At 40.1% G+C, this 16,557-nt stretch overlaps 2 protein-coding genes across 8 annotated transcripts; both read left to right on the forward strand.

Moving 5' to 3' along the window:
- Nucleotides 1-335: 335 nt before the first annotated feature.
- LOC121266354 (extensin-2-like) lies at nt 336-5,100 on the forward strand. 7 transcript variants are annotated; one of them, XM_041170198.1, is made up of 5 exons: nt 336-1,804; nt 2,404-4,046; nt 4,098-4,151; nt 4,275-4,525; nt 4,633-5,100. In XM_041170198.1, the coding sequence occupies exons 1-4, from the start codon at nt 463-465 to the stop codon at nt 4,488-4,490; spliced, it is 3,255 nt and encodes a 1,084-aa protein (XP_041026132.1). In that variant the 5' UTR covers nt 336-462; the 3' UTR covers nt 4,491-4,525; nt 4,633-5,100. The 7 variants fall into 7 exon arrangements, with proteins under 7 accessions (XP_041026132.1, XP_041026118.1, XP_041026125.1 ...); XM_041170184.1 differs by having other exon boundaries at nt 2,404-2,807; nt 2,856-4,046; nt 4,098-4,525; XM_041170191.1 differs by having other exon boundaries at nt 2,404-2,765; nt 2,856-4,046; nt 4,098-4,525.
- Nucleotides 5,101-7,010: 1,910 nt separating this feature from the next.
- Nucleotides 7,011-14,477, forward strand: LOC121266397 (mitochondrial import inner membrane translocase subunit PAM16 like 2). Its single transcript, XM_041170216.1, has 4 exons — nt 7,011-7,214; nt 8,282-8,369; nt 13,969-14,102; nt 14,172-14,477. The coding sequence occupies exons 1-4, from the start codon at nt 7,212-7,214 to the stop codon at nt 14,295-14,297; spliced, it is 351 nt and encodes a 116-aa protein (XP_041026150.1). The 5' UTR covers nt 7,011-7,211; the 3' UTR covers nt 14,298-14,477.
- Nucleotides 14,478-16,557: the final 2,080 nt, after the last annotated feature.

Below are 16,557 nucleotides of genomic sequence, written 5' to 3' on the forward strand. Positions count from 1 at the left end.
TTAATGGAATGATATGAAATAGCCTATCAATGTTCATTGCAGAAATGAGTACTGCTTAACAATGTTGAGGAGTAGCATGTCTACATCATACAGGTGTTTTATTATTATTTTGTAAATACATGCAATTGGTGTTAACTGGGTCTCGGCTAACTGGGCAGTATTAATCCAAATGTTAAACTGGTGTTTCAATTTTAAGGCCAGCTAGGCTATCTCATTCGTTTGCATTATTTAATAAAAAAAAAAGAACCAAGTTGGAATGGGTCCTCTATGACAGCTATCCCTCAACAACTCACTTTCACTATATAAATTCTCTTTCATGCATGCCTCTGAATCATCTGAACCAGAACCAGAACCAGAACCAGAACCATCTCTCCCTCCCTTTTCCCTCACGCTCTCCTCCCACAGAGAGAATTTTTTAGGCCAAAACACATTGGCTGCAGGTGGTGAGTTTTCCGGCATCCTATGAGGATTACAGGTCTCGACCCCTTTAGGGGTCGTCTTTGGCCTCAATTGGTCCTGGCTTTGGCCATAGTCCTTGTTTCGAGCAATGTAGCTTCAGTCTCTGGAGATGCTTATCCTTATAGTTCTCCACCACCACCTTACGAGTACAAGTCACCTCCTCCACCTGTTCATTCTCCACCACCACCATACGAGTACAAGTCACCTCCTCCTCCGGCTCATTCTCCGCCTCCACCTTACGAATACAAGTCACCGCCACCACCTGCCCACTCCCCACCTCCACCTTACGAGTACAAGTCTCCGCCACCACCTGCCCACTCCCCGCCTCCACCTTATGAGTACAAGTCACCTCCTCCACCTGTCCACTCCCCGCTACCACCTTATGAGTACAAGTCACCTCCTCCACCCGCCCACTCCCCGCCACCACCTTATGAGTACAAGTCTCCGCCACCACCTGTCCACTCCCCGCCACCACCTTATGAGTACAAGTCACCTCCTCCACCTCCTTACATCTACAAGTCTCCACCCCCTCCTTCTAGTCCACCCCCGAAGCCTTACTACTACAAGTCTCCTCCACCGCCGGTTCACTCGCCTCCACCACCTTATTACTACAAGTCTCCACCACCACCACCACCTCCTTCAAGTCCACCCCAAAAGCCATACTACTACAAGTCTCCTCCACCGCCGGTTCATTCGCCTCCACCGCCTTATTACTACAAGTCTCCACCACCCCCCTCGCCCTCACCTCCGCCTCCTTACTACTATAAATCTCCACCACCACCGGTCAAGTCTCCACCACTACCACCTTACTATTATAAATCTCCACCACCACCCAAGCACCTTCCTCCTCCATACTACTACAAATCTCCTCCACCACCTTCACATCCGCTACCACCCCCATACTACTATAAATCTCCACCACCACCCAAGCACCTTCCTCCTCCATACTACTACAAATCTCCTCCACCACCTTCACATCCGCTACCACCTCCATACTACTATAAATCTCCACCACCACCCAAGCACCTTCCTCCTCCATACTACTACAAATCTCCTCCACCACCTTCACATCCGCTACCACCCCCATACTACTATAAATCTCCACCACCACCCAAGCACCTTCCTCCTCCATACTACTACAAATCTCCTCCACCACCTTCACATCCGCTACCACCTCCATACTACTATAAATCTCCACCACCACCCATGTCCCTTCCTCCCCCATACCATTACCCTCCTCATATGCACCATCCATTGATAGTCAAGGTGGTAGGAAAAGTCTACTGCTACAGATGCTATGACTGGGGATATCCAATCAAATCACACGACAAGAAGCATCTCAAAGGTAGACTCTCTTTAACATCCATTAGTTGTTCATAATTTTTATTTTTCTTAAGACTGTTTCGGAAGATGCATTAAAGTATTTTTCTTGGTTGGTAGTTTGCTTTGTAACTAAAAAAATTAAGTACATTAATTTTCCCCAAGATTGAGACGATGAAGTCTTTATATGAAGTTAGCATGGTCTTTCAAACACGATGCGGCCAATTTTTGAAAAAAAAAGTAGTCACCCTTAGACTAACATAATTATTAAGATAAGGTCCACAATATGACAATACAAACCGAAGCATCGAAGCAATTAAGGTAATTTGACAATATTTGTAATAGAAAATTTGTAGTAATGGCTCTAAATTAGTGAGGGCTGTCTATGAAATACCCCAATTGTCCTTATTGCAGTCAAAAGATCAAGCATTTAAGGAGGGCAATATAGTCATTTTAAGCATTATCTAGATGAACTTAAAAATAAAGAATATTGATCTTTAAAATGTCAAAAGGATAAAGTTAGTTATTGTAGTGGGTAATTGGGACGTGTTTAATTAGCTTATGAGTAACTGATGCTAATATGATTGGTGGTGTTGTGTTGTTTGATTGTATATGATGGAGCAGGTGCCGTCGTGGAGGTAACTTGCAAGGTTGGAAAGGATGAGATCAAGGCCTATGGTACCACTAAGATCAACGGCAAATATAGCATCTTAGTCAAAGGGTTTGACTACAACAAGGACGGTGGGGCAGAGGCCTGCAAGGCGAAGCTCCACGCTGCACCCAAACATTCACCATGTAAGATCCCCACTGACCTTCACTGGGGCAAAAAGGGTGCCAAGCTCAAGGTCAAGTCCAAGAATCACTATGAAGTTGTGCTCAGAGCTAAGCCATTCGCTTATGCTCCAAAGGCTCCTTACAAGGAGTGTGAGAAGTCCAAGCCCAAGCCAATGCCCAAATCTCCACCACCACCAGTTTACCATCCACCATATGTCTACAAATCTCCACCACCACCGGTTTACCATCCACCATATGTCTACAAATCTCCACCACCGCCGGTCTCTCATCCTCCCCCAAGCTACATTTACAAGTCTCCACCACCACCGATTTATCATCCACCCTACATGTACAAGTCTCCTCCACCACCTGTTTACTACCCACCACCCACTTACATCTATAAGTCACCACCACCACCACCTTACATCTACAAGTCTCCACCACCACCAGCCCATTTACCGCCACCATACTACTACAAGTCCCCACCACCACCAGTCTACTCCCCTCCACCTCCATACTATTACAAGTCCCCACCACCACCACCATCCCATCCTCTCCCTGCCCCGTACTATTATAAGTCTCCTCCTCCACCAGTGCACTCTCCACCACCACCTTACTACTACAAATCCCCGCCTCCACCAGTGCACTCACCCCTTCCTCCATATGTGTATAAGTCCCCGCCACCACCGGTGCATTCTCCACTGCCACCATACTACTATAAATCTCCACCTCCACCGGTGCATTCTCCCCCTCCACCATATGAGTACAAGTCTCCACCACCACCGGTGCACTCTCTCCCACCACCTTACTACTACAAATCTCCACCACCACCAGTGCATTCTCCCCCTCCTCCATATGAGTACAAGTCTCCACCACCACCGGTGCACCCTCCACTGCCACCTTACTACTACAAATCCCCACCACCACCAGTGCATTCTCCCCCTCCTCCATATGAGTACAAGTCCCCACCACCACCACCAGTGCACTCACTTCCACCACCTTACTACTACAAATCCCCGCCTCCACCAGTGCATTCTCCCCCTCCTCCATATGAGTACAAGTCTCCACCACCACCAGTGCACCCTCCACTGCCACCTTACTACTACAAATCCCCACCACCACCAGTGCATTCTCCCCCTCCTCCATATGAGTACAAGTCTCCACCACCACCGGTGCACCCTCCACTGCCACCTTACTACTACAAATCCCCACCACCACCAGTGCATTCTCCCCCTCCTCCATATGAGTACAAGTCTCCACCACCACCAGTGCACTCTCTTCCACCACCTTACTACTACAAATCCCCGCCTCCACCAGTGCACTCTCCCCCTCCTCCATATGTGTATAAGTCCCCACCACCTCCAGTGCATTCTCCCCCTCCTCCATATGAGTACAAGTCCCCACCACCGCCAGTGCACTCTCTTCCACCACCTTACTACTACAAATCCCCACCACCACCAGTGCAGTCTCCTCCACCTCCATATGAGTACAAGTCCCCACCACCACCACCTATGCATTATTCTTCACCTCCTTACAAGTATAAATCCCCTCCACCACCAGTACACTCTCCTCCTCCTCCATATGAATACAAGTCCCCACCACCACCTGTGCACTCTCCTTCACCTCCTTACATGTACAAGTCCCCTCCACCACCATATGAGTACAAGTCCCCACCACCACCTATGCATTCTCCTCCACCTCCTTACATGTACAAGTCCCCTCCACCACCAGTCCACTCTCCTCCACCTCCATACGAGTACAAGTCTCCTCCACCCCCAGTGCACTCTCCACCACCACCATATGAGTATAAGTCCCCACCCCCTCCAGTTCACTCTTCCCCTCCTCCCTACTTCTACAAATCACCTCCCCCACCTGAGAAATCTCCTCCACCACCTGTCTACATTTATGCATCTCCTCCACCACCAATTCACTACTAAGCTCGAGAAGACCAGCCTCGTAGCACACCAATCATGTAAGTAACATCCATTAATTTTTTTACTTTCAGTGCGGCATCATTAAAGATTGTGAATACAGTTCATTCATAAGTTATCTCATATCCTGATGTATAATTAATTGCAGATGTTAGTTTCGAGAATGCAATAAGAGAAGACACAATTAGAGAAAGATATAGGAACCAAGCTTCCAATCCAAGTTCATTCAATAAGGATCTGACTGCAACATTTGATTCCTATATACATCATTCAGATCAGATTGCTTCTACTTATCTGGTGGCCATGTTACACACTATAATCTTATTATATTCAAGTTGGAGTGGCTTCAGAGGTTTACATGAGGAAAGTCGGATTAGGAAGTGGGATTCAAAGTGTCACTAGAATTTGGATGTGCATGTCAGTCTGTCACGTTTATTTATTTATTTTCAAATTTCCACTCGGTTATATCCTAGAGGTTGTTCCATCTAGTCATTTAAAAATTGTATAGAGTATGACCGTGTATGATTGGGTTTCCTACTTATTATGGTAATTTGTTTGTTGGAACTTCTTGTGCTTTGTGCAATGAGATTATTATCAATAAAGAAATTAAGACAGACAGTTCTGTTGCGTGAACACGAATATATGATGCATGCAACTCTCTCTCTTTCTCGACTATATAACTCTTAACAGAAGCTTCCAATCCAGTTTCTTTCCATTCCACATGGTTCGATTGTTCTTTTTCTTGAAATTTTTTTCCAACATGCATATGATATGGATTAACATGCATCGGTCTCTGACAGTAACGTACATGCATGCGCGCCATCCTAGTACTGGCACCACCTCCCGCCTTTATATCATGTAGATGTATTTGCAATGAACCACTCAGCTTCCTATAGACTTTGTCCTTACTGGCCGATCGATGACTCACTCTCTCTATCCATAAAATCGTACTGGGTCCTGTCAATGTTGGCTATATGTAGTGGCTCTTACCTTTTTCTCTTAGTGCTTCATTTCCTTTCATGTCTTCTCTGGAAAGGCAAAGTGCCAAAAAACAAAAGATGATCCTTCTGCCTTTGGAATACTTGTTCCATCTCTTTCCAAGGCAAGATTAGTTGCATCTACTCCCATAATATTAATCACCACCTAAACAAAAATATAATCCTGACACGATAGGTACGTAGATCACCGATGTCGATTCCATTCATTGCATTCACACAGCGGCAGAATGTACTTTTTTACCATCATACTCCATATAATAGAATAAGAAAAAAGGTCATTCTCTGCAACAAGCAGGTTTTTTTGTACTGCTCCTTAATATCAACACGTAAATATCATTTGATACTCGTCAAAATCAAAGAAGATAAGGAAACGTTTACCATATGCTGCTGTTATTATAGGATGAGATTTTCAGTGATGGCAGCCTTGGGATTCTAAAATTCCTCGTAGCAGGTGAGTCACAGCTGGAAAGTCACGATCATGATCAGTCGCCATGCATGATTGATCATGAGCTGAAAAGTCTAAAGAGGATGGTCCCGTTTTGAAATTAATTTTGCTGTTGGTTTGGTTTGGCTGCTTCTTTCCATTTCCATCTGTTGCAATACATGGCTGCTCTGATCATATTCATCAAAATAACAGTTATATATTCCTATACGATCACAGAGTTTATATCATGCATCATTTGTCTGAGTTTATATCATTGATCAAACGTGTGTTGTCTCTCTCAAGTGACAAGGAATGGAATTAGAGGGTGTAAATTGCAGAATGTGTGAGGAGGCTGACTATGTTACCCTCAAGAAAAATTCTACTTAACATCCTACGTATATATCACACACCACGTCTTTTAATTTTTTCTTTTTCTTTTTTCTTGACATTTCGAAGCAATAGAAAATTAATTTAACCAAATGAAATTCTGGGCCAAGCCCAACTTAAATTTGACTCAAATTTGTGGATTCGGCCAGTCATATATTGACTGTTGGACTAATTTGTATTGGCCTTAACAAGGAACAGACGGACGTAAGGCAACAGAGCTGCAATAGTAATGGGCTAGTTGGTTCATGTACATCTTCTCTTTTATGAGAAGATAATGAAAGAGAATAAGTAATAAATGAGCAAGAACAGAGAGGATGCGATGAATGAGAACAAGCAATGTTAGGATTTATTATATAATTTTATTTATATACACAATCAAACAGGCGGGCGGTCTATCGGGTTGGATAAATCCAATCCGGCCTCTGCTCGATCTTTATGATCTCTTAGAGCTCGTTTATTTTTAAAGATAAGATGAAATAAGTTGAGATTAAAATTAAAAAATTAAATAAAATATTAATAAAATATATTTTTTAATATTATTTTTATTTTAAGATTTAAAAAAATTGAATTGTTTATTTTATTTTATATAAATATTTAAAAAAATTATAATAATAAAATAAAATGAAATGAGATGAAATGTTTCTTGACAACAAACGAGACTTAACGTTCAGCCTGCTTCAAGATTTCTTGTTACGATTATTATTAAAAAAGTTAAAAAACTATTGGACAAGCACAGGTCTCTGTTCTGTCTCTCTCTCTCTCGTTCGCTCGCTCTCGCTTCGCTCTGGGGTCCATTCCTTTCCTTCCGGCGAAGCCCTACGAGAAGCTCCCGCTGGAAAAATTTCTTCCTTCGACCAAGCGAAATCCTAATCTCTTCAGCCGAGCTCCCAAGAGGGATCGATTCCATACTTTAAGGCCATGGTATGTTTATTTGCTTTTATTCTTATGTTTGATTGCTGGAAAAAAAAAACGGAGTAACTGAAATTGAACGAGAAGTAAAATTTAATTTTTATTTCTATGTTTTACTATTTCAATGAGCTCAGTTAAGGAATTATGCTTACTTATGGTTGGAATTTGTGAGGTCTTTATGTTTCATAGTTTTAGTTTTTCTTGTTTTCCCTCATGTTTTCTCGGCGCCCAAACACCCTCATACATCAAAGACATTTTTATTTTATTATCTGAGATTTGAGGATCGCCATTGGGTATCGTTGTGTCTGTAAACTTTTTGTGGTTCACAATTGCGTTGGGGTTGATAAATTTGTATATTCTACCTACCCAAACTAACAGAAAAGCACCAAAAAAACAAGAGAGAAATATAGGCTTAGATATCCAAACAATTTTGATTTCAAGGTACACTAGGAGTAACATCACGTAGTAACTCTTAAGTAGGTTGAGCTTTTGTGAAATTTACAATTGGATTACATGTCTCCCATTTGATTAAGTGGGAAGCAGTAAATTTGACATCAATCTGATTTCAGTACAATCCAATTAAAAACTTATTTGTTTGTTAGATTCTAAAAAATTTAAGAAAACTAATTATGTTTTTTAGGATTCTTTTAGATGCAATAGTTCTTAATCTCCAATCATCTTGATATTTTTCAAGCATGATAGACACCATGTAACTCGACAGTAAGTTAAAATATTGATCTTATGGGAAGTTGTTCAGTAATTTCACATTGGAGCTATACGAAATTTAGTTTGAATCTAACCCTTTGTATACATCACGATACTCAAAATTATGGTGGTTTTATCTATTAAATGCATCAGTTTTGGATTGTTTAATTGATGTGAATGGGAGATTCTTAAGTGGAAATAAATTGCAAGGGGCTTTATTGTGCATGCATGTGTATGGGTGTGACCGTGTGAATGTGAGAGTGAGAGTGAAAGGGTGAGAGAAGAGGGAGGGGGGAATACCATTATTTTTCTTGTTTTCAAAGCTTTATCCTCAGCTTTTCAATTACGTTGACTTGTTAGTTTCTGTTTCACAGGCTGCAAAGATTCTTGCTAACTTAATAGTGATGGGCTCAGGTATATTGGCGAGGGCTGTCGTTCAGGCATACCGTCAAGCACTTGCCAGTAAGTCATTTGGATGTAGTAACTTAATGCTTTCCAGTGCATCTTTCTCCTGGTTGTTTTCCTGTTTTTTCAATTGTTATTCTTCTTACTGTTGTTGTTATTTGCAATTGGCTCTTTCTAGAGTTGTTTGTATGTGAAATTACCCAAATGTCGCTGTAGCGTAACACAAAGATCTATCAACTCACTCAATAAATTGGTTAGCCGTCAACTATGCAATTATTTAATAATAAACCAATAACATATAATAAATAAATTGCATAACACCAATCTTAGTATCGAAGGGAAACCATTTAAAGAACTCTTTAAAGGTAAAATTCAGAAAAGTCAATTTTATTATTTGAAAATCAGTTACAAGTAATTTTCAATTATAAAATCTTTGTTAATTGACTCTCTTACTTGACTCGACAAACGACCTGTTTGCCTCTACCGCAGTAGCAGCTAGAACCTCTGACGATCTTCAAACTATTGACTTCTCTCCTGGAACTTCAGTGGCTGAACTCGATCAATCCAACTCCAACATGGAGTAAGCACGCACTCAATGAGAGAGAGAAAAACACTAGAAAAATTCTCAAGAGAATTTTTTCACACTCAAGTACTCGGAAAGACTCTCCAAAATCTCCAAGTTTCAAATCTCTACAGATCCTAACCAGTAGGATCTCTTAAATAAACAATTTGATAGGAATTTGACTCGCAGTAGAACTCTGCCAACGGAACAAATCTGATAGGAGTTTGAGTCATAGTGAAACTCTGCTGACGAATTCCGCTGATGGATTTTGCTGGCGCTTGATACTTATCTTCTCAGTATTGGCAATTTCATATTCAAACACTTCTCTCGATAAGATCTATCTCTTAGAACTTGACTTTTACACTTTTGACTTATCTAAAACACTCCCTAACAACCTCTAGATAAAATCAAAATAGCCATAGATAAAGTCAAAGTGTTTTACATTCATCCAAATTACAAAACCAATGATAAGATAAACTCTATCATCTTATTCACTTAGTTATATCCAAACTTATCAACTTAGTCACTTAGTTCTAGCCAAACTGTTGCATCTACAATCTCCCCCTTTGGCGGATTGGTGACAAAAACTAGTTTGATGAATGTAATATAAAACTTGTAAAAAGCACAAACAATAGACAAAGAAACCTAGTAGAAATTCCAAGCAAATAATTAAGAATAAAAAATATTGACAAAGAACAATGACTAAGATTAGTACAATCAAAATTCACAAGATTTAAAATATAATTCAAAGTCTAAGCATGTTCTAATCCAACATCAAAATTATGTCCAGAATTAGAATAGAGTAGAATTTAGTTCTCCCCCTCAATAAAAAAAAATTCATTTAACTCCCCCTTAGCCACACATTTACTACAACTCCCCCTAAATTTCACAATACCAAAAAAAATCAATTAATCTGCTCCTCTAATATCTCCGCCTTTTTGTCATTAATCTGACAAACCTTAAACCTCATCATCATCAGAAACAGATCAATGTTGACTACCGTGTGGGAATATGAGAATAAAATTCCTGAGAAGACCCACAACTATGAAGAACTTCAACTCTACAAGGCAATGTGAGTAAATGATGAATGAACATGAATGCATGTAAAGAAATTGACAAATGCATGAGAAAATCTGGTTGAGACAAAAAATCGAACACTTGGTGGGCCATTCCATAGAGCCCGAATGGCAAAAGTCAAGAACCTACCCAAAAACCATTCTCAATACATGAAAACCATCATAATCCAACTACTAGATGCAAATCTTTTTTTGATAAGTAAGATATAAACTTTATTGATGTGAATGAAATAGGCATATACCTAGTACACAAGAAGTATACAGTTGAACACCTAGATACATTCTAAGAGCGTTAAACTAAAGATAGGAATTCATGTATATCATCCCCATTTAATACAATAGCTGAAAACCAAAGCAATAAAGTGTGCAGAAAATAATTCTTCAGCTCCATCATTGTTCTTTCCTTGTCTTCGAAGCATCGCATATTCCTTTCCGTCCAAATACACCACATGATACACAACGGAATCATTCTCCAAACTGCTGCCACTTGATGACTGCCCTGCAATTTCCTCCAACAACCCATCAGCTCCACCACTCTCCTAGGCATTACCCAAGCCACACCGACCCGTCGAAAAATCTCATCCCACAACCCTCTTGCTACATCACAATGTAGTAAAAGATGATCTACCAATTCTCCATTCTTTCTACATATGTAACACCAATCCAGTACAACGCATCCTCTCTTCCTCAAATTATCCGTGGTTAAGATCTTCCTAAGGGCGGCATTCCAAACAAAGAAAGCAACTCTAGAGGGCACTCGAGATCTCCAAATGTTCCTCCAAGGGAATGAGGTGTGATCCTGTGAAATCAAAATTTTATAATACGCTTTTACTGAGAATTTCTTATGATCCTGGAACCTCCATTTCAAGCTGTCTTGTTGCGCCATAGTAGACCCTAAAGAATGTAACAAGCTGAAAAAATCTGAAACCATAGATAATTCCCAATCATGAATATCTCTATTAAACAGAATATTCCACTGATGCGAACCATGAGCAAATAATCGCACTTCCGCCACAGAAACGTCCTTGTTAACTGCAATACGATATAAAGCTGGAAACACCCTTTCCAATGCATGATCTCCACACCACACATCCCGCCAAAAACTGATTCGGTCACCCTCACCTGCGACAAAATGAATATGATTTACTAAAATAATCCACCCCTTCCTAATAAACTTCCATAGCCCCACTCCATGCCCCCTTCTCACTTCTTTAGAACACCAACCACCCCAATCAACCCCATATTTAGCATCTATTATTTTCCTCCACAAAGAACCCTCTTCCATATGATATCTCCAAAGCCATTTCCCCAACAACACTTTATTAAAAGTTCTCAAGTTACACACACCCAATCCCCCATACTCAACTGGAGAACATACTATCTTCCAATTAACCAAATGAACTTTCTTCTCCTCCCCTAAGCCTCCCCATAGAAATGCCTTGAAGAGTTTCTCAATTCTATTCACCACCCCTGCAGGCATAGGAAAAAGGGATAAAAAATAAGTGGGGAGGTTTGTAAGGGTACTCTTGATAAGAGTGAGACGACCTCCTTTCGATAGATACACCCTTTTCCATCCAGCCAATCTTTTCTCTATCTTTTCTACCACCTCATCCCATATAGCTCTACTCTTGAAAGTAGCACCTAACGGAAGACCCAGATATTTCATTGGGAACGAGGACACCCTGCAACCCAGAAGACTTGCTAGATTGCGTATATTAGGGACCACACCCACCGGAACCAACTCAGACTTGTCAAGGTTCACCTTAAGCCCTAATACTGCTTCAAAACAAAGTAATAATGCACGCAGAGTTTGGACCTGACTCCTATCCGCTTCACAAAACAACAGAGTGTCGTCTGCAAAAAGAAGATGTGAAATGATACAAGAGCTACCAGAGCCATTTCCCACCTGAAAACCAGATAAAAAACCCCCACTAACAGTACCCTGCAACATCTTGCTCAACGCCTCCATAACTATGACAAAAAGAAAGGGAGATAATGGATCACCCTGTCGCAAACCCCTCGAACTATGAAAAAAAACCTGCAGGAGTGCCATTAACTAGCACTGAAAACCGGGCCGTTGAAATGCAAAAACGCATCCAAGAAATCCACCTATCTCCGAAACCACACCTCTTCAATAAATACAAAAGGAAATCCCAGTTCACAAGGTCATAAGCCTTCTCCATATCTAGCTTGCAAAGAATACCTGGACTTCCCTCCCTCAATCTAGCATCCAAACACTCATTTGCAATGAGCACCGAATCAAGTATATATCTCCCATGAATAAAAGCATTTTGAGGCTTGGAAATAATATTTTCCAGCACTAGACTAAGCCGATTAGCAAGGACCTTTGAAATAATCTTATAGACACTGCTAATCAAACTTATTGAGCGAAAATCCTCAATATTCGACGCCCCATATTTCTTTGGAATGAGTGCAATAAAAGTCGCATTAAGTGATTTTTCAAGCTTTTGATAAGCATGAAATTCACTGAACACCCGCAAGACATCATCTTTCACCACATCCCAACAAGTTTGGAAGAAACCCATTGAGAAATCATCCGGACCCGGCGCTTTGTCCTTAGCCATACCAGATATGACCTTGAAAATCTCATCTTCCACAAAAGGTCTCTCCAATACACTCACAAGCTGCGGATCAATTGCCTCAAACGGTAAGTCATCAAGCTTCGGCCTCCAAGTTACTGGTTCAGTAAGCAGAGTCTCATAATAATGTGCAATGTGACTTTCTAGATCAGCCGAAGAAGATAGCACCTGTGTACCTGAATGTAACAACTCAATCGCATTATTACGTCGATGAGAATTAGCCATTTTGTGAAAAAATTTCGTACACCTATCACCCTCTTTCAACCAGAGGTCTCTGGATTTTTGACGCCATGAAGTCTCTTCTAACAGTAACACCCTTTCCAACTCTGCCACAACCGTTACTTTTCTCAATAACCCCTCCTCCGAAGCCCTTCCCAATAATTCCTTACCCTCCAACTCTTGCAACTCCTCCATCAAAATAGACTTTTGATTGTCAATGTGACCAAAAACTTCTAAGTTCCATTTCTTCAGGTCTTGCTTTAGAGCCTTCATCTTACCTGCAAGAATAAAACTCGGAGTGCCACTAAACTGGTACGATGCAAATCTAGATGCAAATCTAGACAACCCAAACATCAAAAACTCCAATCTGAAACCCTATAATCCACACTGGCACTTCACAATCACACCAATCACAAAAATCCCCAAATTAATGTAGAACCAAACCCTAGGGGAAGAGGAAATAATTTAATAGTGCTCTTACTGTGACTAGAAATCATGTAGACAAAAGTTTTGTGGTCTTTCTAAGAACCCAAATGCAGAACACTAGTGGTGTGGGAAGTGGTGTTCGACTGGGGCACGCAGAGTGAGAGAGCCGTGGGTGAGTGTGAGAGAAAGTATAGGGGGATAAGGGGGTGAGTGTCTATCCAGCCACTTAAGTCACTAAGTGACCTACCATGTCATGCACGAGCCCATGCCTTAAGAGTCCCACTAGGACTTAAAACACTGAGACAAAAGAAATAAACCTTCTGAAACACAACTTCTAGATCATATGCAACATGCCCTCATGCAGAAAAATGCCCATATACCAACTAAAAAAAAAAACTTTGCATGCTTATCAAGACAAAAAAAAAAAAAAAAAAAAAAAAAAAAAAATCTGACCCAATACTCTATTTTGCAATGAGCAGTAATTTTTTTTTTTTTTTAATAAGCAATTTAATTCTTTTGACGCTATATCACTTGCCTGAATGCACCAAGTGTCTAAGCACAATGTACCAATCACACAACCAACCTTGAAAAAGGTTCATACTCTCTTATTTGAAATAAAGAGCCCCAACTTTGTTAAATCCATCAGATTAGCCACCTGCAAGTTTCTCAAATGATGGAGCAAATTTTGGTGCCTTCACAATGACCAAATATGAATCATAACAATTATAAGACGCTTATCCATTCCTGAATACATGATATGTGGGATTTTGCAGATGCCTCAAAATCTGGTGTTGCCCAAGAAACATTACAAAACAGTGTCCGTAGAGCAAGCAAAGCAATGACAGAGCAAGAAGCTAGGCAGATTCTTGGTGTCTCTGAGCAAACTGCTTGGGAGGAGATTTTGAAGGTCTATATTGCTTGCATATTTATCTTTTTTCAATGTTTAGGTTCTAAAGCATCCTTTCATCTGCTGCAGAAATACGACACTTTGTTTGAGAGGAATGCCAAGAATGGGAGCTTTTACCTACAGTCGAAGGTTCATAGAGCCAAGGAATGTCTAGAGTCTGTGTATCGAGATAAAGGTCAGGGTACCCCTAGTTGAAAACTTGGTGGAGGTCTCTTTGCATATAGTATACCTTGCCCCTTTATGACTTTTTTTTTTTCTAAAAAAAAAAAAAAAAAAACCTGTCCTTGCCCCTTTTACTGTATAATTAACATTATAGTCTTATGGATGGCCTGAATATTGTACCCATGAGTTGCAAAGTGGTAGTCTTATAGTCAACCTGGTAGTTGCAAAGTAGTCCAATAAAAATGGCTGCCTGTAAGATTGAATTTTTGAATTCTACCGCGATCGACCTGTTTATGGAATTGTGTATAATTCCAAGATGATTCTTTTTGTCAATTCTTCTGGAGCATTGCTATTCATAAGCCCATACACCACACACCATAATTTTTTTTATTTTTTCAAAGTTTTTTTTGGCTTTATTATTCTTAAAATAATTAAATTATTTTACTTATAATACATATACCACACATTTGATAAGAGAATAAAATTAAAAAAATTATAAAAATGATGGTGTGTGGTGTATGAGGCTTAGGAATAGAATTTTTCTTCTGATGAATAAGCTGTCTCTGAATCAAAAGGACCGACCTAATGTATTTTTACAAAATGGACGTGTTTATGTGATGTCCCGACTCCCACGTATAGAAATGCGGGAATCGTGACGTCGGGATGATGACAACACTCGTCACACATCCCAACGATAAGTGCTCAAGTGTGTGCAACATGCAAGAAATGCACAACAAAAGTCGCAGCGGTTAATTAAAAATTAGTTAACTAAGTACGAGAAATTTAAATACAGATATCCAAAATAAATTGCTTTTAAAAAAGTTATACAGTTATCTAATATAAATGAAATACAAACCAAATACAAAGTCAAAAAGTGGGAGACAAATCTCAATACACGAGCAAGTGATCTCAAATCACTTCTCCGGTGGAGCCGAATCCTCAGGCTCTTCGTCCTCATCTGTATCAAAATCTGCGATACCATAAAAACGGTATCGCAGGCTATCAAATACCGTGAGATTATGAATCTCAGCAAGTAATCAATCAGGCAACCAAAGAGATAAAAATGCATTAATGCAGCTAACAAACATGAGTACATGACGAAACACAAATGTAACCCAAAATCTCATTTTTTTCGAAAATGATTATTTTACAATGCATGCCAAAAATCTCATTTGACCAAAATCACGCCATGAATAATATCCTTTATTTTTCCAAAAAATGTGCTCGTAACCATTAAATCATAAATCGACAACATTATCATTTTTCGGACACTGCAGGCGGGAATCACAGGCGGGACTCTACCATCATCCCTATCGCATGTACCATAGGTGGGAATCACAGGCGGGACTATACCACCATCCATGTTTACCACCATCTCTACCGCGTGTACCGTAGGTGGGAATCACAAGCAGGACTATACCATGTCAAAATTGCTCTTGATACCATGACGAAATCACCACATAAACACCCCAACAGAAGAAAAAAAAATTAAAACAGACAAGTATTTGAAATTGCTCTTGATACCATGTCAAAATACTAGAGAAACCATAAAATTGGAAGAGAACTTTGGAAAACTTACCCTCTGACTTTAGCCCCTTTCATTATATCGTAAATTTCATCAATACACGGAAGTATATGCTATACACAGAGTCTAATTGATTCTTAATATTCAGCATCTATACATGTTAAGATAATTTGTACAGCTAATATTAACAAAGTCCTAAATTATATAAACTCCTAAAATTGTATAAGGTAACAAATGCATCATCCATGAAAACTTTGAAGTGTGCGGCAATGTCCGTAAACATCAATTCTTATTGTTTCAGTTCCCATCCATGAATACCTCATCCACCGTGAAGTTAAGCTTGATTTGTTATTTGACACTCGAGAAGTTTTTCATGGGGTCGCCATATCATGAATCTTTTCATGTATCAGTCATGCAACTCTTTCTTCATTTTGGGTTGGGAACAATGATATAGACACAAGTTTTATCCAATTATCACTGGACCTACTTATATGACACTTCCATACAATAATACAATTTCATTCACGGGCTTTACATTTTGGACAATGTGTTTTCTTATATACATTCAATGTACTTAGTTTCTCATTTTAATATACATTCAATGTACCACCATCCCTACAGCATGCACCGTAGGCGAGAATCACAGGCGAGACTATACCACCATCCCTACCGCGTGCACCGTAGGCGAGAATTACAGACGAGACCATACCACCATCCCTACAGTTCCTTTTCACACAAGAGGTACTTATCAGAGCATTGTAGGCGGGA

Source organism: Juglans microcarpa x Juglans regia, chromosome 1D, assembly GCF_004785595.1.
Source record: "Juglans microcarpa x Juglans regia isolate MS1-56 chromosome 1D, Jm3101_v1.0, whole genome shotgun sequence".
In the NCBI taxonomy this organism is placed as follows: domain Eukaryota; kingdom Viridiplantae; phylum Streptophyta; class Magnoliopsida; order Fagales; family Juglandaceae; genus Juglans; species Juglans microcarpa x Juglans regia.

Coding starts and splice junctions, on each gene's coding strand:
- LOC121266397 (XM_041170216.1), top strand. Junction 8,370..13,968: donor ATACCGTCAAGCACTTGCCA/GTAAGTCATTTG, acceptor GGGATTTTGCAG/ATGCCTCAAAATCTGGTGTT. Junction 14,103..14,171: donor CTTGGGAGGAGATTTTGAAG/GTCTATATTGCT, acceptor CATCTGCTGCAG/AAATACGACACTTTGTTTGA.
- LOC121266354 (XM_041170161.1), top strand. CDS start 463: ATGAGGATTACAGGTCTCGACCCCTTTAGGGGTCGTCTTTGGCCTCAA. Junction 1,805..2,403: donor CGACAAGAAGCATCTCAAAG/GTAGACTCTCTT, acceptor ATGATGGAGCAG/GTGCCGTCGTGGAGGTAACT. Junction 4,047..4,097: donor CACCTCCATATGAGTACAAG/TCCCCACCACCA, acceptor TACAAGTATAAA/TCCCCTCCACCACCAGTACA.